The 23244-nt window shown below is 41.2% G+C and overlaps 1 protein-coding gene across 1 annotated transcript in view; it reads left to right on the top strand.

Annotated features, from left to right (window-relative positions):
* Positions 1–23244, top strand: part of LOC117513115 (inactive dipeptidyl peptidase 10) — a 108032-nt gene that overhangs the window by 22717 nt on the left and 62071 nt on the right. Inside the window, exons 2-3 of the mRNA XM_034173452.1 lie at positions 7967–8014; positions 23030–23148. Coding sequence (XP_034029343.1) covers positions 7967–8014; positions 23030–23148 — 167 coding nt within the window. The remainder of the gene's footprint in view (positions 1–7966; positions 8015–23029; positions 23149–23244) is intronic.

Raw genomic sequence — 23244 nt, 5'->3', positions numbered from 1 at the left:
TGACGCGTTGGGCCTAAACACGGAAGACTAGTGGCAGAAACCACTGATTTGTAGAAATGGTAAATGGACTGCATTTATATAGCGCTTTTCCATCTGCATCAGACGCTCAAAGCGCTTTACAATTATGCCTCACATTTACCCCGATGTCAGGGTGCTGCCATACAAGGCGCTCACTACACACCGGGAAGAATAGGGGATTAAAGGCCTTGCCCAAGGGCCCTTAGTGATTTTCCAGTCAGGCGGGGATTTGAACTACAGATCAGTGCAGAAACCACGTGTCTGAAGAAAAATCCTTGGAAATGTTTTTTTGTTGTTGTTGTTTGTTACCTCAAAATTGCTGATTACTGTTTATAAAAGTTTAGAACACTTGTAATTAAAATAACAAAATCAATTAAATGGTTCTTTAAAAACCTTTCATCTATAAATTAAAACCACCTGTTATTTCAGATTAGATCATTTCTTGTTTAACATAAGGAACCTTTGACATTTTTTTTTAGACAAATAAAATAATGTGGAAATTTGTACATTTTTTAAGTCTGGTAGATTATTACTTGATTGTTCAAGCTACCTCAAGGAGAAGTGCACTGTTTAAGTGCTAAATAATAAAATAAGGTGATTAAAATGAAAATATTATATATTTAGCATTTGTTCATTGTTCATTCAGTTTTTTAAAGTATCGGATTGGGACTCGGTATCGGCAGATACTCAAAATCAGATGACTCGGAATCGGATCGGGGCCAAAAAAACCTGATCGGGACATCCCTAGTTGTAATACAGACAAGAAACTATAATCGACTAAAACTTTTTTCCTCCCAAAATGAGACGTCCTGCATTCTTTATAAATTACATCCTGACATGCAGCACAGCAGCTGTAAGAGTTAAGCTCAGATATATGGAAAGACATTCATGCCAATAATGTCTGAAAGGAAATGCATTTGACAATAACTACAGATTTTGTTTATTTCTATTTATGTCCAGAGATCAAGGATCCACCATGTAGCGTTTATTATGTCCAAAGTTTAAGGATCCAGAGACCAATTTCATATTTATTTACTTTAAGACTCAATAAAATGTTGTTCAATTTCAATTTAATCGGCTTATAAAGCGCCAAATCACAACAAAAGCCGTATCAAGGAGCCTCATGTAGAAGAGTTCAACATAAAAAATTAAAATCTTCTTCTTCTTTGTGTTTCAGTTGTTCCCGTTAGGGGGCGCCACAGCAGATCAATCGTTTCCATCTCACCCTGTCCTCTGTATCTTCCTTCCTTCCTTCCTTCTTGCTCTCGGTCGGGACGGTCGCATTTTTCTCTCCTCCTCCCTCCCCAACTTTCCTGCTACTGTAGCGTGTTTTGTCTGTGAGGCTGCCAGCCCTGCTCCTCTGGAAAACGGCAAAATGGATCTGATCAAGTGGTCTCTGAACGCAATTGATACTATTTTTTCCACAAGACACTTGGGAGCGGAGGACCCGACCTGTCCTGCCGGGACACATGTGGCGGGTTACGTGATGGACAGCTGGCAGAGGTGGCAAGTCATGTGCCTGTACACGTTGTCTGTGGAGGACGTTGAAGATGTTTACTTATTTGGAGCTGTAGTGACCAGGTTTCTGCTGTGTGGGGCGGCCATAACACTGGTTTACCGGAAAATTAAGAAGGTGGAGGCGGCATTAATTGGCCCGTCCAGGCTGCCCCACATGACTCATTCAATTGGAAGGGCAGTGTCAGCTCAGTCGGCGGGTGTCAACCGCACGTTGGAATCCATCTCGGGGAGAACGGCTGCACTGGAAAACCGCTTTGATCATCTGTGAGACCACATCTCTCCTCTATTCAGACGTATTTGGGAGCCACTCTGAAGTTTCGGACTGTGGATTCTGCCAGGCGTCTGTTAATCTGGATATCTATTTGGTTCCTAAACACCAGCTGTCCTTCAAGGCCGCTGGAACACTCCTGATAGCCTCGCTCCTCGTTTCCCCCGCCTCTTCGTCTTCCCCTCCCTCCCTCCCTTCCCAGTCCTGAGATGTTGACTGTGGGACCTTGAGACTCTGGTGGACTGATTCAGGACTGGGATCCCCCCCCAGGGTGGACAGATAAGGCCTGTCAATGGCGCCACACGCGCGGCCTTCCGGGCTGTCTGTCTGGACACTGGACACATCCAAGTCTCGGCTGTCGTCTGTCATCTGTTGTGATTTGTTTTTTTTGTTATGACTGTTTTTCTGTGCTATGGGTTTTTTTTGCTCTCCAGTGGTGCTGCGTGAGTTCAACACAGCAGCAATGGAGGTTTTTCTTTTCCCAATTCTTGTGTGTGCTTTTATATGTGTTCATGTACCGGACCGGCTTATGTATGTTGTTTGTTAAGTGTGTCATGAGGCTGGTCAAGGTTTGCTCAGCCCTGCTCGTGACCCAGGGCAGGGATATACATCTGGAGCTGGGTCCCCGGGCGCCAAAAAAGGTGACCTCTGCTCCTAACTGGCAATTAGGATGGGTAAAAATGCAGTAAACACATTTCATTGTGCAGGGAACGTGTTCCTATGTGCATATGACAATAAACTCCTTTTGAATCCTTCCTCTGTCACACCAGCCACCTGCATGTCCTCCCTCAGCACATCCATAAACCTCTTCTTTGGCCTCCCTCTTCTCCTCCTGCCTGGTGGCTCCATCCTCAGTATCCTTCTCCCTATATACCCTGGGTCCCTCCTCTGCACATGTCCAAACCATCTCAATCTCGCCTCTCTGACTTTGACTCCAAACCGTCCCACCTGAGCTGTCCCTCTGATATGTTCATTCCTAATCTTGTCCATTCTTGTCACTCCCAAAGAGAAGCTCAACATCTTCAGCTCTGCCACCTCCAGCTCTGCCTCCTGTCTTTTTGTTAGTGCCACTGTCTCTAAACCGTACAACATAGCTGGTCTCACTACTGTCTTGTAAACTTTCCTCTTCGCTCTTGCTGATATTCTTCGGTCACAAATCACTCCTGCCACCTTTCTCCACCCACTCCACCCTGCCTGCACTCTCTTCTTCACCTCTCTACCACACTCTCCATTACTTTGAACAGTTAAAAATTCAAATTCAAATTTATTAATTTATATAGCTCCAATTCACGATGAAACCATCTCAACACGCTTCACACAACGTAATAAAAACAGAAAAAACTGAATTAAAAATTTAAAAACACAATAAAAAGACAAAACCATAAAAGAATACAAGAATAAAAACACATAATAACACTAATGATAAAACAAGGAAAACAAATAAGTCTTAGATATGATTTAGAAGTCTCCACAGTGTCCGACTGCCGTACGTGTGCCGGGAGATCGTTCCACAGAGCTGGGGCATGGTAGCAGAAAGCTCTGTGACCAGTAGACTTTTTATTCACTCTAGGAACACATAAAAGTCCTAACAGTTGACCCCAAATATTTAAACTCATCTACTTTCACCACTTCTACTCCTTGTAACTGCACTATTCCACTGGGCTCCCTCTCATTCACACACATGTACTCAGTCTTGCTTCTACTGACTTTCATTCCCCTTCTCTCCAAAGCATATCTCCACCTCTCCAGACTAGACTCAACTTGTTCTCTACTCTCACTACAGATCACAATGTCATCTGCAAACATCATAGTCCATGGGGACTCCTGTCTGATCTCATCCGTCAACCTGTCTATCACCACTGCAAACAAGAAAGGACTCAGAGCTGATCCTTGGTGTAATCCCACCTCCACCTTGAATGCGTCTGTCATTCCGACTGCGCATCTCACCGCTGTCACACTATTCTTGTACATGTCCTGCACTACCCTAACATACTTCTCTGCCACTCCAGACTTCCTCATACAGTACCAGAGCTCTTCTCTTGGCACCCTATCATAAGCTTTTTCTAAGTCCACAAACACACAATGTAACTCTTTCTGTCCTTCTCTGTACTTCTCCAACAGTATTCTCACAGCAAACATTGCATCTGTAGTGCTCTTTCTCGGCATGAAACCATATTGCTTCTCACAGATCTTCACCTGTTTTCTAAGTCTAGCTTCTACTACTCTTTCCCATAACTTCATGCTGTGGCTGATCAATTTTATGCCTCTAGTTACTGCAGCGCTGAACATCACCCTTGTTCTTGAAAATAGGAACCAGCACACTTTGACTCTACTCCTCAGGCATCCTCTCACTTTCCAAGATTTTATTAAACAATCTGGTTAGAAACTCTACTGCCATCTCTCCTAGACATTTCCATGCCTCCACTGGAATGTCATCTGGACCAACTGCCTTTCCACTCTTCATCCTCTTCATAGCAGCCCTCATTTCATCCTTACTAATCTCTTGTACTTCCTGATTTACTCTCACCACATCATCCAGCTTTTTCTCTCGCTCATTTTCTTCATTCATCAGCTCTTCAAAATATTCCCTCCACCTTCTCAGCACACACTCCTCACTTGTCAGCACATTACCATGTGCATCATTTACCACCCTAATCTGCTGCACATCCTTTCCAGCTCTGTCCCTTTGTCTGGCCAATCAGTACAAGTCCTTTTCTCCTTCCTTACTATTCAACTTCTTGTACAGCTCACAATATGCCTTTTCCTTCGCTTTTGCCACTTCTCTTTTCGCCTTACGCCGCATCTCCTTGTACTCCTGTCTACTTTCTTCATCTCTCCGACTATCCCAAAACCTTTTCGCCAACCTCTTTCTCCTTATGCTTTCCTGGACCTCTTCATTCCACCACCAAGTCTCCTTGTCTTCCTTCCACTGTCCAGATGTCATACCCAGTACTGTCCTAGCTGTCTCCCTCACCACATCTGCAGTACTTTTCCAGTTGTCCAAAATTGCTTCCCCTCCTACCAGTGCTTCTCTCACCTGCTCGCTAAATTTCACACAACAGTCTTCCTCCTTCAGCTTCCACCATCTGATCCTTTATTGAGCTCTCACTCTCTTCTTCTTATTTACCTCTAAAGTCATCCTACAAACAACCATCCTATGCTGTCTAGTGACACTCTCTCCTGCTACCACCTTAAAGTCTGTGATTTCTTTTAGCTTGCATCTCCTATAAAGAATGTAGTCCATCTGTGTGCACCTTCCTCCACTCTTATATGTTACCCTGTGCTCCTCCCTTTTGTTAAAGTAGGTATTCACCACAGCCATTTCCATCCTTTTTGCAAAATCAACTACCATCTGTCCTTCCCCATTCCTATCCTTGATACCATATCTACCCATTACTTCCTCATCACCTCTGTTCCCTTCACCAACATGCCCATTGAAGTCCGCTCCTATCACCACTCTTTCATGCTTGGGCACACTCTCCACCACCTCATCTAACACACTCCAGAAATCTTCTTTCTCCTTCATCTGACAACCTACCTGTGGGATGCACTGATGATATTCATCATCACCCCTTCAGTTTTCAACTTCATACTCATCACCTTGTCAGACACTCGCTTAACCTCCAGCACAGTTTTAACATACTCTTCCTTTAAAATGACCCCAACACCATTTCTCTTCCTGTCCTCACCATGGCACAACAACTTGTACCCACCACCGATGCTCCTACTCTTACTTCCCTTCCACTTGGTCTCTTGCACACACAATATGTCTTTTCTCCTCTCCATCATATCAGCCAGCTCTCTCCCTTTACCAGTCATACTACCAACATTCAAAGTCCCCACTCTCATTTCCACCCTTCTAGTTTTCCTCTTCTCCCACTGTTTGTGGAAACGTTCTCCTCCTCTTCTTCGTCGTCTTTACCCAGCAGTAGCCCAATTTCCACCGGCACCCTGTTGGGCAACAGCACCGGTGGCGGACATTGTTAACCCGGGCCTTGACCGATCCGGTATGGAAGTTCAGTTCTTAGTCTGCATAGTTGGGTTGGCTTGTTTTACGCCGGATGCCCTTCCTGACGCAACCCTCCTCATTTATCTGGGCTTGGGACCAGCACTCAGAATGTACTGGCTGCACACCCCATGTGGCTGAGTTAACATAAAAAATTTAAATAATACATAAAAATAAAAAAAATACATAATTAAAAACAGAAGTAAAAGAATAAAACAGATAAAAAAATAAAAACTATTCATAAGAAAGAGAATAACAATAGGCTTTAAGTCTTGACTTAAAAATGTCCATGGACTCCAACTGCCTCATGGTCGCAGGAAGACTGTTCCAGAGCGGGCGCATGATAAGAAAAGCTCTTTGACCCGCTGACATAGAAAACCTGTAAAGCCTACTTTTAGTACACAAAAAATTCACAAGAAGTATCGATAAGGGAATCGATAAGGAATTCGATTGATAAGCAGAATAGATAATGGTATCGATATCAATAAAATCTTATTGATACACATCCCTAATTCTCACCATCCTTCACTTCAGCTTATCTGAGATTTTTCTTGGCCTGCCACTTCGGGCCTTAACTAGTACTGTGCCTGTTGTGTGGGCCGCCGAAGAGGAGGTACTGCTGGCCCACCACCACAAGATGGCGTCCTGCTTGAAGTGCGGGCTTCAAGCACGAGAGGGCGTCGGAGCGACCGGGAGTGACAGCTGTCACTCATCAGCCGTACCAGCTGTCACTCATCCACTACTCATCACCACCACCATAAAGGCCGGACTGCAACTCCACCTCCCCGCCGAGAAATCAGCTACCATTCAGGTAATATTCTCTGCTGTACTTAACACTGACTAATAGTCTGAACTTCTTTGCAGCCGTTTTCCTGTGGGTGTTGCCTTATCTGTGGGATTGGCGTTTGGTGTGATCAGCGACGTCTTCGCCTCACACCCCAACCAGATAAGTGGTTAGACAGGAGCTGCACGAGTGTGTGATTGGAGGTGGAGGTTTTCCCTCCTAACTGTATACAGACTGTGGGATTACTGAGTGTGCGAACTCACACTCATCAGGACTGTCTCTGTTCTCTGCCAGCAGTACCGGGTCTGACTGCTGAAGACAGCGGCCACCTGGGGCGCAGGGCTTGGCAGCTCCGGTGTTCTTCAGCTCCATTGGTGGTGGAAGCTGTGTGGGATCCGGCTCTTCTCTCGCCAGGCGTCTTCTGTCGTCGAGCCTGCCCACACGTCACCTGGTGTATAATTGACATTCCACCATATTGTTATTGTCTGTACGTCGTTGTGCGATTCACAACATTAAATTGTTACTTTTGGCTTATCCATTGTCCGTTCATTAACGCCCCCTGTTGTGGGTCCGTGTCACGACACTTTCACAACAGTGCCTGTGTTCTTCCATTTCCTCACTATTTTCCTCACAGTGGAAACTGACAGCTGAAATCTCTGAGATAGCTTTTTGTATCCTTCCCCTAAACTATGATGTTCAACAATCTTTGTTTTCACACCATTTCAGAGTTGTTTAGAGGCTCCCATGTTGCCACTCATTATAAGAGATGCAAAGAGGAGAAACATTTTCAAATGGCCACCTTAAATACCCTTTCTCATGACTGGATTCACTGTGTAAGGAGTTCAAGGTTCAATGAGCTTCCAAACCAACTTTGTGTTCCAATAATTAGTGCTAAATGTATTCAAATCAATAAAGTGACAAGGGTGACCAAATTTATGCACCTGCCTTATTTTGTTTAAATAATTATTGCCCACTTTCTGTAAATACTAGAAACTTCATTTCACTTCTCAAATATCAATGTGTTTGTCTGCTATATGATATATATAACTGAAATTTCTGATCCAGACAACCAGTGATTTATAAAGGAAAATCATGAAAATTATCAGGGGTACCCAAACCTTTGCATACAGCTGTACAGACTTCACTATATTAAATATATACTGATGTACAGCCACTTCTAAAATAATTATTTGGCTGTCATGAATACAAATAAAGTAATGCAGTGATTTTATTAACAATGTGAAGTAGCTATAAATGTGTTCTTGTGATGATTAATTGATATTTTGAATAATTTTAATGACTGAATCTGAAGTTCTCTAAAGGTTATGAGTAAATTGTTGTGTCTGTAAATTATTATTTCTTTCTTGATCAGCTATTTCCTGAGCAAAGAAGAATCCAGACACAGCAGACACCTTTACAGGTAAGTCTGTTTTGACAGATGTTCACCTAATATAATACGTCTGCACTGATATTTAAACTAACAACATGACAATTGAAATACACCAATAGTAGCACAGTCCGCATGGATAAATCCATTTGAATCTGGACAAAATTTCCCAAAATAAAAATATTTAAAATATAGATTTCATGAAATGTATTAAATTAATGCCCCTATTCCACAGAGCACTATTCCTTCCCGTTTCCCGTTGAAAAGTATGTGCTTTAAACCATCCACTTGCCAGGACTGCACTTTGCAGATTGTTTGGCAGATTATTTGTGTTCAGATGGCTACAGTTAGTTCCACTTTCCTTGAGGTCACAAAAGGTATACTTCAAGGTTCAGTCTTAGGACCCTCCCTGTTCACAACCTATATTAATGATCTGTGTGTAACCTTATCTAATGCTTCTTCCAGGGGCGGTCCTGAAGGCGGGCCGACTGGGCAGCCGCCCGGGGTGGCATTGCGGGGAGGGGGCGGCACGAGCGTGCGGAAAAAAACAAAACAAAAACGGTCACACAAAAAAAACAAACAAACAAAAAAAAAACCTGTCCAAAAAATAATAATAATAATAATAATAATAAAACGGGGGGGGGGGAGTTGTCCTGACAGGGGAGTTCGTGGTTACGTTACTGCAGAGCGCCCCCCCCCCCCCTCCCCATCTCACCTCTCGCGTTAGGTGAACAACGCTGCACAGTGCAGAGTTTGTGCAGGGGGAGGGGGGAATCATTCAATGTTTGGACGAGGAGGTGGTCGAAACAGAGTAAGACATAATCATGGATAGGAAACGATCAAAGCCATCAGGTGCCCAATTTCGAAAGAAAAAGAAAGAAGAAAAGGAGAAACGAGCAAAGGAAAAAGGTATGTATTGATTTACGTATTCATGCAGCTTCACAGTACTTTACAGAGTTTAATAGTGAAACAAAGACTGCAGCGAAACGAGACGAGTCATTGGATAAATGCTGAGCTTTGTCCCGCCCATCGGACGCTCAGCGTGTCTGGGGGTCTATGGGGCAGTGGGCGGGCCTCGGCCGGCCCGGACGCTCAGCTTCTGCATGATGATTGGATGATCTGTCTGAGGCTGAATCCCTTTTTGATTGACAGCGAAATGAGCTAATCAGCGATCTTTTGGTGTAAACATCCGTGGGAGCATTTTTTAATTTTCATTCTTTTCTGAGTTGAACCGGAGACTTTCCTAATCCTCTTAGCGGCATTTTCTTTGTTAAAAACGACTAGCGACAAATCGAGCTTCTATTTCTGGTGTTTTTTTGTAGCTGCTTGTGTTTGCAGACTGACTTCTATCACTCTTTCTGTCTTCTATCTCAGTTTCTGTTCCTACCGAGCAGCGGGTGCTGCTGAGCTCCTTTACCGTCACAAAGCGCTCACAGGCGGACAAACTTCACACGAGCCTCGCGCCAGTCCCAGCTAGGTAGCAAGCTGCACATAATGGCAGCCAATTTCAATGTTGTGGATTTTGGTGAAACCATTTGATAGTCTTCCTTATGAAGAAGCCGTGGCTGCTGTCATGGCTTCAGCTCTCAATGGTTTGCAGGCCAAAGTTAAAGCAACAGCCCCCAGGTCAATGTTTGTGCATTGCTCTGCACACAGACTGAATCTGGTTCTGTCTCAGGGGGCTAAATGCAGAATATTTTTTGCATCACTCTCTGGGTTTGCCACATTTTTCTCTAAATCCACAAAGAGGATGTCTTTTCTTGAGTCTGCAGGCTGCTCAAGGTTGCCCAGAAATGCTCCTACTGGATGGACTTTCACATCACAGATAGTGAGCACTGTGGAAAACAATTATGATGCCTCCTGCAAACGTTTGTATATAGACTGTTTTCCTCTTACTTCTTTTTCACTTCTTGTTATTTATGACAAATTATTGTGGTTTGCCATTTTTGCCTTTAAAGAGTGTTAACTTCTTCACTTGTTGCTTCCTGTTACTTATGATACACAATAGTGTTTGTTATTTCTTCTTATGTGTACATTAATGGGTATAGAATTTACCTCTGTCGTTAGTTCATTTATTTATGATACATGATTGTGTTTGACCATTTTTGCCACTTTAATGTATAGGGGGTTTTTTTTTGTACATTTTTTGTCACTTCATGGTATTCTGTAATATACAGATTAACTTCTTTTGTTATTTATATGGTGCGACTTTAATGGCGGTTTAAGTCTTGTTCATTATGGTGAATGATACTCTATGATAATGCAAAGTGCACTCTGTTGGTAAAACTGAATGACTTGTGCAATATTTTGACCATCGGGTGGTGCTGTAGTGCAGTTGTGCTTTCTTAAATACCTGTACTGTACATAGTTGTAATATGAAGTCACTGAGTCTTTTGTTTTTTTATGTTCAAAAACTTTATTGAAGTAATTATTGTTTATCTTTGTGTTTGTTATTGCAGTAGACATTAAAACCGGAAATTTGTTCTTGAAAATAGCTGTTGTGAGTTAATTTGTGGGATTGTGGGTGTTCTGGACGAAGTTAGTGTTTTCATGGGTGGTGGGGCAGAGGTGGTGGCCACTTTAGTGTGCGCGGTGGGGGGGGGGGGGGGGGGGGGGCACGCAGGGGGTTTCGCCCGGGGAGTAAATCACTCTAGGACCACCACTGGCTTCTTCCCATCTTTGTACAGATGATACTATCATTTACTGCTGTTCCAATTCAATCACACAGGCATTTGCCGTGGCTTGCCTCTACTGGTGGTTGGCTCTCACTGCGGTATTGTATCACTTCCTGTTCCGGAGCACAGCGGTGTTTTGCTGTATCTGTTAGCTGTTTAATCTGCGCAGTTAGATTGATCTAGTTAACTAGATAACGATTTGTTTCACAGTGTAATCTTCACGTGCCTTAACTAAAGCACTCCCTCTGCTGAATCACCTCTAAATTATTTACACATTATTCACTTTGCGTGTTTTTAGGAATCCGCTAGCTTAGCGTAGCTACTAGCTCTTAGCCGATTTAGCATGGCGGCTTCTCCTGTCTCTCCTGCACTTTTCTGCTCTGGGTGTGAAATGTTTAGTTATTCCTCGGCCTCCTTTAGCAGTAACGGTACTTGTAATAAGTGTAGCTTATTCGTAGCTTTGGAGGCCAGGCTGGGCGAATTGGAGACTCGGCTCCGCACCGTGGAAAATTCTACAGCTAGCCAGGCCCCTGTAGTCGGTGCGGACCAAGGTAGCTTAGCCGCCGTTAGTTACCCCCTGGCAGATCCCGAGCAGCCGGGAAAGCAGGCTGACTGGGTGACTGTGAGGAGGAAGCGTAGTTCTAAACAGAAGCCCTGTGTACACCGCCAACCCGTTCACATCTCTAACCGTTTTTCCCCACTCGACGACACACCCGCCGAGGATCAAACTCTGGTTATTGGTGACTCTGTTTTGCGAAATGTGAAGTTAGCAACACCAGCAACCATAGTCAATTGTCTTCCGGGGGCCAGAGCAGGCGACATTGAAGGAAATTTGAAACTGCTGGCTAAGGCTAAGCGTAAATTTGGTAAGATTGTAATTCACGTCGGCAGTAATGACACCCGGTTACGCCAATCGGAGGTCACTAAAATTAACATTAAATCGGTGTGTAACTTTGCAAAAACAATGTCGGACTCTGTAGTTTTCTCTGGGCCCCTCCCCAATCAGACCGGGAGTGACATGTTTAGCCGCATGTTCTCCTTGAATTGCTGGCTGTCTGAGTGGTGTCCAAAAAATGAGGTGGGCTTCATAGATAATTGGCAAAGCTTCTGGGGAAAACCTGGTCTTGTTAGGAGAGACGGCATCCATCCCACTTTGGATGGAGCAGCTCTCATTTCTAGAAATCTGGCCAATTTTCTTGGATCCTCCAAACTGTGACTGTCCAGCGTTGGGACCAGGAGGCAGAGCTGTGGTCTTATACACCTCTCTGCAGCTTCTCTCCCCCTGCCATCCCCTCATTACCCCATCCCCGTAGAGACGGTGCCTGCTCCCAGACTACCAATAACCAGCAAAAATCTATTTAAGCATAAAAATTCAAAAAGAAAAAATAATATAGCACCTTCAATTGCACCACAGACTAAAACAGTTAAATGTGGTCTATTAAACATTAGGTCTCTCTCTTCTAAGTCCCTGTTGGTAAATGATATAATAATAATAGCTTATTAATTAATCAAAAACCTAGACAGAGCTTTAATTCATTTGAAAGCTTGTCTCTTAGTCTTGTCCATCCAAATTGGAAGTCCCAAAAACCAGTTTTATTTGTTATTATCTATCGTCCACCTGGTCGTTACTGTGAGTTTCTCTGTGAATTTTCAGACCTTTTGTCTGACTTAGTGCTTAGCTCAGATAAGATAATTATAGTGGGCGATTTTAACATCCACACAGATGCTGAGAATGACAGCCTCAACACTGCATTTAATCTATTATTAGACTCTATCGGCTTTGCTCAAAAAGTAAATGAGTCCACCCACCACTTTAATCATATCTTAGATCTTGTTCTGACTTATGGTATGGAAATAGAAGACTTAACAGTATTCCCTGAAAACTCCCTTCTGTCTGATCATTTTTTAATAACATTTACATTTACCCTGATGGACTACCCAGCAGTGGGGAATAAGTTTCATTACACTAGAAGTCTTTCAGAAAGCGCTGTAACTAGGTTTAAGGATATGATTCCTTCGTTATGTTCTCTAATGTCATATACCAACACAGAGCAGAGTAGCTACCTAAACTCTGTAAGGGAGTTAGAGTATCTCGTCAATAGTTTTACATCCTCTTTGAAGACAACTTTGGATGCTGTAGCTCCTCTGAAAAAGAGAGCTTTAAATCAGAAGTGTCTGACTCCGTGGTATAACTCACAAACTCGTAGCTTAAAGCAGATAACCCGTAAGTTGGAGAGGAAATGGCGTCTCACTAATTTAGAAGATCTTCACTTAGCCTGGAAAAAGAGTTTGTTGCTCTATAAAAAAGTCCTCCGTAAAGCTAGGACATCTTTCTACTCATCACTAATTGAAGAAAATAAGAATAACCTCAGGTTTCTTTTCAGCACTGTAGCCAGGCTGACAAAGAGTCAGAGTTCTATTGAGCTGAGTATTCCATTAACTTTAACTAGTAATGACTTCATGACTTTCTTTGCTAACAAAATTTTGACTATTAGAGAAAAAATTACTCATAACCATCCCAAAGATGTATCGTTATCTTTGGCTGCTTTCAGTGATGCCGGTATTTGGTTAGACTCTTTCTCTCCGATTGTTCTGTCTGAGTAATTTTCATTAGTTACTTCATCCAAACCATCAACATGTTTATTAGACCCCATTCCTGCCAGGCTGCTCAAGGAAGTCCTACCATTATTTAATGCTTCAATCTTAAATATGATCAATCTATCTTTGTTAGTTGGTTATGTACCACAGGCCTTTAAGGTGGCAGTAATTAAACCATTACTTAAAAAGCCATCACTTGACCCAGCTATCTTAGCTAATTATAGGCCAATCTCCAACCTTCCTTTTCTCTCAAAAATTCTTGAAAGGGTAGTTGTAAAACAGCTAACTGATCATCTGCAGAGGAATGGTCTATTTGAAGAGTTTCAGTCAGGTTTTAGAATTCATCATAGTACAGAAACAGCATTAGTGAAGGTTACAAATGATCTTCTTATGGCCTCGGACAGTGGACTCATCTCTGTGCTTGTTCTGTTAGACCTAGGTGCTGCTTTTGATACTGTTGACCATAAAATGTTATTACAGAGATTAGAGCATGCCATAGGTATTAAAGGCACTGCGCTGCGGTGGTTTGAATCATATTTATCTAATAGATTACAATTTGTTCATGTAAATGGGGAATCTTCTTCACAGACTAAAGTTAATTATGGAGTTCCACAAGGTTCTGTGCTAGAACCAATTTTATTCACTTTATACATGCTTCCCTTAGGCAGTATTATTAGACGGTATTGCTTAAATTTTCATTGTTACGCAGATGATACCCAGCTTTATCTATCCATGAAGCCAGAGGACACACACCAATTAGCTAAACTGCAGGATTGTCTTACAGACATAAAGACATGGATGACCTCTAATTTCCTGCTTTTAAACTCAGATAAAACTGAAGTTATTGTACTTGGCCCCACAAATCTTAGAAACATGGTGTCTAACCAGATCCTTACTCTGGATGGCATTACCCTGACCTCTAGTAATACTGTGAGAAATCTTGGAGTCATTTTTGATCAGGATATGTCATTCAAAGCGCATATTAAACAAATATGTAGGACTGCTTTTTTGCATTTACGCAATATCTCTAAAATCAGAAAGGTCTTGTCTCAGAGTGATGCTGAAAAACTAATTCATGCATTTATTTCCTCTAGGCTGGACTATTGTAATTCATTATTATCAGGTTGTCCTAAAAGTTCCCTAAAAAGCCTTCAGTTAATTCAAAATGCTGCAGCTAGAGTACTGACGGGGACTAGAAGGAGAGAGCATATCTCACCCATATTGGCCTCTCTTCATTGGCTTCCTGTTCATTCTAGAATAGAATTTAAAATTCTTCTTCTTACTTATAAGGTTTTGAATAATCAGGTCCCATCTTATCTTAGGGACCTCGTAGTACCATATCACCCCAATAGAGCGCTTCGCTCTCAGACTGCAGGCTTACTTGTAGTTCCTAGGGTTTGTAAGAGTAGAATGGGAGGCAGAGCCTTCAGCTTTCAGGCTCCTCTCCTGTGGAACCAGCTCCCAATTCGGATCAGGGAGACAGACACCCTCTCTACTTTTAAGATTAGGCTTAAAACTTTCCTTTTTGCTAAAGCTTATAGTTAGGGCTGGATCAGGTGACCCTGAACCATCCCTTAGTTATGCTGCTATAGACGTAGACTGCTGGGGGGTTCCCATGATGCACTGTTTCTTTCTCTTTTTGCTCTGTATGCACCACTCTGCATTTAATCATTAGTGTTCGATCTCTGCTCCCCTCCACAGCATGTCTTTTTCCTGGTTCTCTCCCTCAGCCCCAACCAGTCCCAGCAGAAGACTGCCCCTCCCTGAGCCTGGTTCTGCTGGAGGTTTCTTCCTGTTAAAAGGGAGTTTTTCCTTCCCACTGTAGCCAAGTGCTTGCTCACAGGGGGTCGTTTTGACCATTGGGGTTTTACATAATTATTGTATGGCCTTGCCTTACAATATAAAGCGCCTTGGGGCAACTGTTTGTTGTGATTTGGCGCTATATAAAAAAATTGATTGATTGATTGATTTGAATTCATGCTTTCACTGCCTTTGATGCAGTGCAGATTCATCTGCAGAAATTTAAATTGGTTTTAAATGCTGAAAAATCCAAAATAATGTTGTTGTGTTTTTTTTCAAATTCATCTGTTTCCTCTGAGAACATACATTAATCAAAACTGCCCAAGATAAAACTCTTGAACTATTCAGTAGATACAAGTACCTGGGTTTAATTATTAATGTGCAGCTTTCTTTCAAAGTTCATTTTAAACATTTGATCTCTAAATTGAGGGTGAAGCTCGGGTTCTTTATAGGAACAAGTGATATTTCTCCCTCAGAGCTCAAAGCATCTGATAACTGCTACTTTTCTGCCTGTACTTGATTTGTGTGCTTCAAACACTTGTTTACAGTTCTTGTCTCCGTTGTACCACTGTGTGCTGAGATTTATCACTGGTAGTAGCTGCCTTACCCACCACTGTGAACTGTATGCTATGTATTCCGAATGGAAATGTGTCAGGATTTTGGCCGTCTCTGGGCTTTGATTCTATTTTTCCTCCTTCTTTTACCCACCATCTGCCCCAGCTCTGTTTTATTAGTTATTTATCATGTGTTTATGCTGTTCTATTTTGCTTTGTCACTTTGTTTCTTTGTTACTTTTCATACTTTAGCCATAGTCCAGTTCTGTTCTTGTTTTGTTCAGCCAGTTTGTGTTTTCATTGTTTATCACTTGTTTATTTTGTTCTTCTCATTTGTTATATTATCTGTTGTGCTTTAGTGTCGGGTTGTGTTCATCACCGAGTCTCTGTTTTATTTATGGTTTGTTTAGCCACTTTGTTTTCTTAGTCAGTTTCAGTCTTGTTTTGTCCTTGGGTTTATTTTCTCATTATTCTCTGATTAATTCTTATGTTCTGTTCGTAGACCTCTGTTTCATTCCATGTCCTGTACCTGCCATTTTGTTTTCATCCTTCACTCATATCCGATCACGTTCTCACTTGACATCACTGCACCTGCCCCATGTCTTTGTCTCTCACCTTGTTTCTGTCTGCTTTGTGTTTTTATTTTCTCTTGGTCTTGCACCAGCTCACGTGTCTTTGTCTATTACATCACTCCACTTTGCGCACTCCCTTCCTCACTATCTTGCCCCATGCATACTCGAAGCCACGCCCCCTTTCTAGATCCTTCTCCTCACATGCACCTTGTTAACACCTGCTTATTTAATTTCCCAGTCACCACACCTTTGCCAGATTGTTGTCTTTGTACACTTTCCAGCGCCCTTCACAGTCCTGAGTTTTTGTTCTGCCGTGTTCCGAATCCTGCTCTGTATTCTTTGACTGTGCCTCTTGCCTCATCCCAGATGTCGGTGTTTGTTCATGCCTCTGAACCCTGCTCGTTTATGACTGCGTCTCTGCCTAATCCTGCTAGTACTTCTGCTGTTCTGACTGAGCACATGGGTACAGAAACAAGGCCTGGAATAAAGACCATGATTTCTCTTCCACCAAAGCCTAGTCTGGGAGTTTGCATTGCGGGTCCAGCCACTCCGGGTGCCAACAACATGGGAAAAAAGTTTTCAGTTTTGTTGCCTTCTATGCTTAGAATGCCAGCCAATCTGAACTAAAACTGCCAGAACTGGTTTGACTGACAGCTTTCCGTTCTATCTAAAAAAAAAAAAAAAAAAGAAATCCTTTAAAAAGTGTATGTGACTTAAGCCTTGAATTGTTACTGTTTTAGATCTTACATTGTCACTGCAAAACAACAACAAATCCCTTGTGCTTTGTTTGTTCAGTTGCTTGTACTTTGTATTTTCTGGTGGTTGTGTTGGTTTTGTCCATTATGATGTGTTATGTTGCCTTTCTTGTGAAAGATGCCTCGATCTCAATGTTTGTTTGTTTTTATCTGGTTTAGTAAAGGTTTAATTTTTTAAAAAATGGTACAGACATTGGTTATACTGATTTTTGGCCAGCAATTCCTTCATTATATATTGAGGATTCTTGAAAGGCAAGCTGAATGTGATTTTTTTGTTTGTTTGTTTGTTTAATTAATTTGCTTTTTTGTTACAATCCAGCACCTGTTGCAGCTTCATTGACAACAATTAAATATCTGTTTAAAATGCCTGTTGATCGATATTATCTTGACAAAAATACATAAAATGACCCATGACTTCTTCCATTTGTGCTAAGAAAGTATTCCTTCTGATAGTTTTTCCATTGTTTAAAATTCACTGGTTCACTTGTGTTTGTGCATATTACTCATCTGAGTCCTTTTTACAGTTGATAAATAAATAACCAGAGTTGAGCTCCCACTAAATAACAGTTTCCATCCTCTTGATGTAGATTTTAGCAATGCTGCCGTTAATGTCCAAAGAAAAAAATAACATGCTTGTTGGTGGAATGTCATAGTAGCAGGTTGCACAATTGGACCACCTTCAAGGTTGTTGAGTGGATACAAAACCACAGACAGTACAAATAACAAATTACTATGGTGGCCAGTAGGGACCACAACATTTCGAAATAAGACAAAACTAGCAAATGCAGAAAACACTAACATACAAAATGCAAAGCTTGCACTCTGCATAATTTCTCCAATCACAGCCACGTAAGCCTATAACTTCTTCTGGGTTGTCTGGGTGTCTTGGTGGCTTTCCTCACTCTTCTACTTCTTGCACAGTCACTCAGTTTTTGAGAACTGTCTACTCCATTGGTGTCAAACTGATTCCAGAAAGGGCCAAGAGGGTGCAGGTTTTCTTTGTAACCACCAACTCCAGCAGGTGATTTCACTGATGAACATCACTTTGAGCAGATGGGAAGAGTTCATCAGTGAAATCACCTGCTGGAGTTGGTGGTTACAAAGAAAACCTGCACCCTCTTGGCCCTTTCTGGAATCAGTTTGACACAAATGGTCTACTCCATGCAGATTTACCATAGATTGCCATACTGTTTGTATTTCTTTGTAATTAATGTAAATAAAGTCTGAAACATATTCAGTGGCAGCTTCACCATCAGAGAGCCTCGTCCACAACCACCACAAAAGACTCCAAGCTGTCAGTGGTGTTAAAGGGGGCAACACACAGTATTAAGAACAGGGGGATGTAAACTTTTGATCAGGGTCATTTGGGTATTTTGTGTTGTCATTATGATTTCAAAAGAATAAACCTGGTTGTTTGACAATAAATGGCTTCACTCAACCACTAACCATGAGTGAAAAAAAAACGTTTTTGTGTTGTCATTCATATTCTCTTAAAAATGGCCAAAAAACAAAAATTCCGCCAGGGTATGTAAACTTTTGAGCTCAACTGTACAAAAAGCACCTGCATCCATTCAACATAGTAGCATCAAAAACACACTTTGCAAATTTAAGAACACTTGAAAACAGTCTCGTCAAGTCTGAGTGTTTGCACCAGTGTTGCACTTTGCCACATCCAGAACAATATGGAGCCATCTTATGTCCTGGATGGCAAACACCCAGGCCAACATCCAGTCCATCTCCACCTCCCGAAAGTGGAAATCTATTTGGTACTTTAGCATTTCCCATAATCTTCCTGCACTTCCCAGAATGCACCACGGTGCCAGCAGAGGTCCTGCGTTTCAAAGCCGTGTAAACAATGGCTAGCAAGAATGTGGATGGTGCCAGTTCAGCAAGTTCACGAGCAATTATGATAATGAAACGTTCTCTCAAGTTGAGAGGTTTATCTAGAAGAGGTGTAGCACCTGTGATGAACTTCTGCCGTGCCCCAATGTTGTCCTGTTGTCCATACTTCACGAGGTTTGTTTACATTGTGCCCTAAACTGGAATTTTACTGAAACTGACTTTTGGCATGAGTCACGAACCGCGAGACAGTGCAATATTCCCAACTGCGAAACAGCAAACTCACCTTCTCCAACTGCTGAGGTCCTCAACATGGAGGTTTCTGTGTGCTGGATCATGTAGAGAGAAACGCACCACATGACCAATACAGTCTGTTGTCCTTCACAATTGAAGTAATACTCATGCTAGTCTTTGTTGATGATGTTGACAGGTCATATGATGCTTTCATTTCCATTTTTTCCAGTTTGTATAATAAACACTGTCCATTTGTTGACAAAATATATAGAAATCAATATAGCAACAAACCATGGATAACTAAGGGACTTCAGAGGGCATGTAAAAAGAAAAACGTACTATATAAACAATTCATAAAACTACGAACTAAGGAAGCTGAAAGTAAGTATAAAACATATAAGAATAAGTTAATATCATGAGACTCAGTAAAAAAATATATTATGAGTTACTTGTCAAAAATAGAAATAACATCAAAAACACATGGAACATATTAAATGAAATAGTAAAAAAGAATAGAGTAACTAGAGATTATCCTTCATTTTTTCAGAGTAACAACTACATCACGATTGATAACGACGAGTCTATTGCTGAACACTTTAATGAATACTTCGTTAATGTGGGTAAAAATCTTGCCAGTAAAATTGACTCATCAACTAATAACTTCTGGGTAAATAATTCAACGTTTAACAAATCTGTTTCAATGTTCATTGGTGGTACTCATGAAAGGGAAATACTTGATCTGGTTCATGGTTCAAAAAGTAAGAAATCGACTGATTTTAATCATTTGGATATGGCTTTATTAAAAAAAGTTATTGATTGTATAGTAAAACCGTTCAATTATATTTGCAATATGTCACTAAGTACTGGTAAATTTCCTTCTCAAATGAAAATAGCCAAAGTAATTCCTCTGTTTAAAACTGGTGACAAACACACATTTTCTAATTATAGACCTATATCACTCCTGCCACAATTTTCCAAAATTTTGGAAAAAATATTTGCTAAAAGATTAAATGATTATTTACTGAAGCATAACATCATTTGTGAAGAACAATATGGATTCAGAAGGTCTCGAACTACATCACATGCTTTGATGGACTTTGTGGAAAGTATAGCAACTGCAATTGATAATAAACAATACACAATAGGTGTTTTTTTTTATTTACAGAAAGCGTTTGACACAATTAACCATGGAATACTATTAAGTAAACTGCAGAAATATGGAATCAGAGGTCTGGCATATGAATGGATAGCTAGTTATTTACAAGGCAGATTTCAGTATGTTCAATTCAATAATACAAATTCTGAACTCAGGGATGTCACATGTGGGGTGCCGCAGGGCTCAGTGCTGTGTCCTTTGTTGTTTATAATCTATATAAATGATATAAGTTGGGTGTCGAGTTCACTGAGATGTGTCCTTTTTGCGGATGATACAACTGTGTTCTGTAGCGGTGAAAATCTTGAACAGCTTCTGGACATAGTGGAGAAAGAACTGGAAAAATTTAAGGTTTGGTTTGACGCTAATAAGTTGTCACTCAACCTTGGGAAAACTAAATGTATTATATTTGGAAATAAACAGGCACCCAAATGTAAAAATTTAACTATAAACAATAAGGAAATTGAGTTAGTAACAGAGAATAAACTTTTTAGGTGTTATAATTGATAATAAACTTAGCTGGAATCCACATATAAATTATGTGAAATCAAAATTGTCAAAAACTATAGCCATTTTGTATAAAGCCAAAGACCTACTGCCGCAAGAAGGGTTACTTACTTTATATCATTCTCTGATGGTACCATATATGACATATTGTGTTGAGTCATGGGGAAACACTTACAAATCAAATACCAATCCAATATTCCTTTTGCAAAAACGAGCCATATGAATCATCTGCAATAAACAATATCGTGAACCAACTCATTCTCTATTTGTGTCTTTAAATTTATTAAAATTCATTGATTTGGTCGATTACATTACAATTCAAACTTTATTTCGAGCGAAAAACCAAGCCTTACCGAGACATGTCCAGAGTCTGTTCCGATTGAGGGAATCCAGATATAGTTTAAGAGGTTGTGCAATTTTTATGAAACCACCAGTAAGAACAAATGTAAAGGGTTTTTGTGTGTCTGTGGTTGGGGTGAGGAAATGGAACACATGTTCAACAGAGGTTAGAATGAGTAGTACCTTAGTAAGATTTAAGAAACTACTCAAAAAGAACATTATGTCTAAGTATCATAAAGAAGCAAATATAATTTGATTTATATGGAATGTTCAATTTATAAGTGGGACTTGTATATTTGAATGTGTGGGTATGTATATGCGTTTGTAAAGTATATACGTATGTATATAGGTATATGTGGCACAGCCCAAGCAGAGGGTCACCCCCAAGAGCCTGGTCTGCTTGAGGTTTCTTCCTTATGGGGAGTTTTTCCTCACCACAGTTGCCTAGTGCTTGCTCTGGGGGTTGGTAAGGTTAGTCCTTACTGGCGTAAAGTGCCTTGATTTGACTTTCTCATGATCTGGTACTATATAATTATAAGTGAATAGTATATTGATGTGTATGTCTGTGTGTCGACATGTAGTAGTGAATTTATATTTATGTAAATATGACTGATTAGAATTGTTGGACTTGTACTAGCAGGGGTGGGCGCTAATAAGCTTTGCTTCAGCCCACACCCTTTCGGACTCACTAGTTTTGTCTGTGTTTGTTTGTGGAATTGTTCATTTTTTTCTATTTGAATATTTTGTGTGCCGAATTAAAACTTTGTCAAAACTTTGTCAAACAAACTATGTAACTGCTGATTTGATGCAAAGTCATTCCAGTGGTATTGAAAGATCCTCCAAAGATGACTAGTACCAAAGACATCCAATCATTGCCTTAGGTGACTGGTTCACATCCAAGTCTCACAATCATACAATAATTCAGGAAGCACCAGAACCCCTGGGACTTGGATGTTTGTCTTCCTGCACAGATATCAACACAGCTAAATACCCCTGTCCAGAGACCTCGTGACTCCATAAGCTTTCCCAGGCACCTGTCGACCTCAAAGGCCGATGACCCAGAGTCATGAAAGTTACTGTGAACATAGACACTTCTGATTGTCGAGTCCGGGATGTCATTAGTCTTGATTCAAGACATTCGCAATGCCCTTTTGTTGTATTGATTCAGTTGTTTTGTGCATTTGTGTTGACCTGCTTTTTCTGGTGTTGTCTTCATTTGGAAATGTTGTGGCCTGTAAAACCTGGAGCATATCAAGCTCTAACAACTGTGATATCACTTCTCATCCTGCTTGTGCAACTGAAATACAAACTGCACAGCAGGGCAACTACCAAATCAGCCTGCAGAAGCCTGTTAGGAAGCTCATAATCTTGTTTTGTTGACCCAAAAAGGGCACTTTGAGTTTGGAAAAATGGAACCTGCCTGTGCAATGGCAACATTTCTTATCAGATTTGGATTTGGAAGGAACAGGATCAAGTTATATGAAATATATTTAAGTACATGACGCCCATAAGGACTGAGTACCGTGTTGGATGTTTGGCTCAGTATACTGGTGGTGTATCACTGCTTGAGCACAGCTCCTGCTTTGTAAAGTGATTATATCTGAAGCATTCATTCTCACTCACCGCATTTGCTCAAGGCCACCAGCTGCTGAGATGTGAGTCACTACCTGTGATGTATGCACTTGTCCATTCTGTCATCAGCTTCCTCAGTTTCAGAAGTTTTTTTTAGCTTGCATAGATTTGGGCTTTGAGAGCTCAGAGGCGTGCAGATGGCTTGTTTAGAGCCAGCCTGTGATTAATACTGGCTAAGATCTGTAAGCAGTGGTGTGGAGAGAGGCAGTGCGATGCCTAACAGCACTATCTGTAAAAGTCAATTGTCTGAACAGATTGTCCCGAGACACTCCAGTGTTTCCTTGATATCCCAGCATGCTGGTGATTGTGTCCTGGAGCAAATCAAACTGCTCCTGTCTGGCCTGGTTGTTTTTTAAAAGGTGCTGATAACACTTATCTTTTATTTTGCAGTGTGAACCTGGATGGAGTCTTTCACCGCCAATGCATTTCCTGCAATCTGATCAATGGATGCAGCTTCTTCAAAGCAGAATTCAGCCCTAATCAAACCCACTTCATTCTGTACTGCCTGGGTAAAGGAGACACTCACATACGCACATACAAAACAGTATGAACTCTCCATGCTGCTCAGACAGATGGTTTAATAAAGACGTCTTTTTGGAAAAAAT

The sequence above is a fragment of the Thalassophryne amazonica genome, chromosome 6 (assembly GCF_902500255.1).
Source record: "Thalassophryne amazonica chromosome 6, fThaAma1.1, whole genome shotgun sequence".
NCBI classification, from domain to species: domain Eukaryota; kingdom Metazoa; phylum Chordata; class Actinopteri; order Batrachoidiformes; family Batrachoididae; genus Thalassophryne; species Thalassophryne amazonica.
Note: the sequence above shows the minus strand (reverse complement) of the source record. Positions and strands in the feature narration are given on the sequence as shown.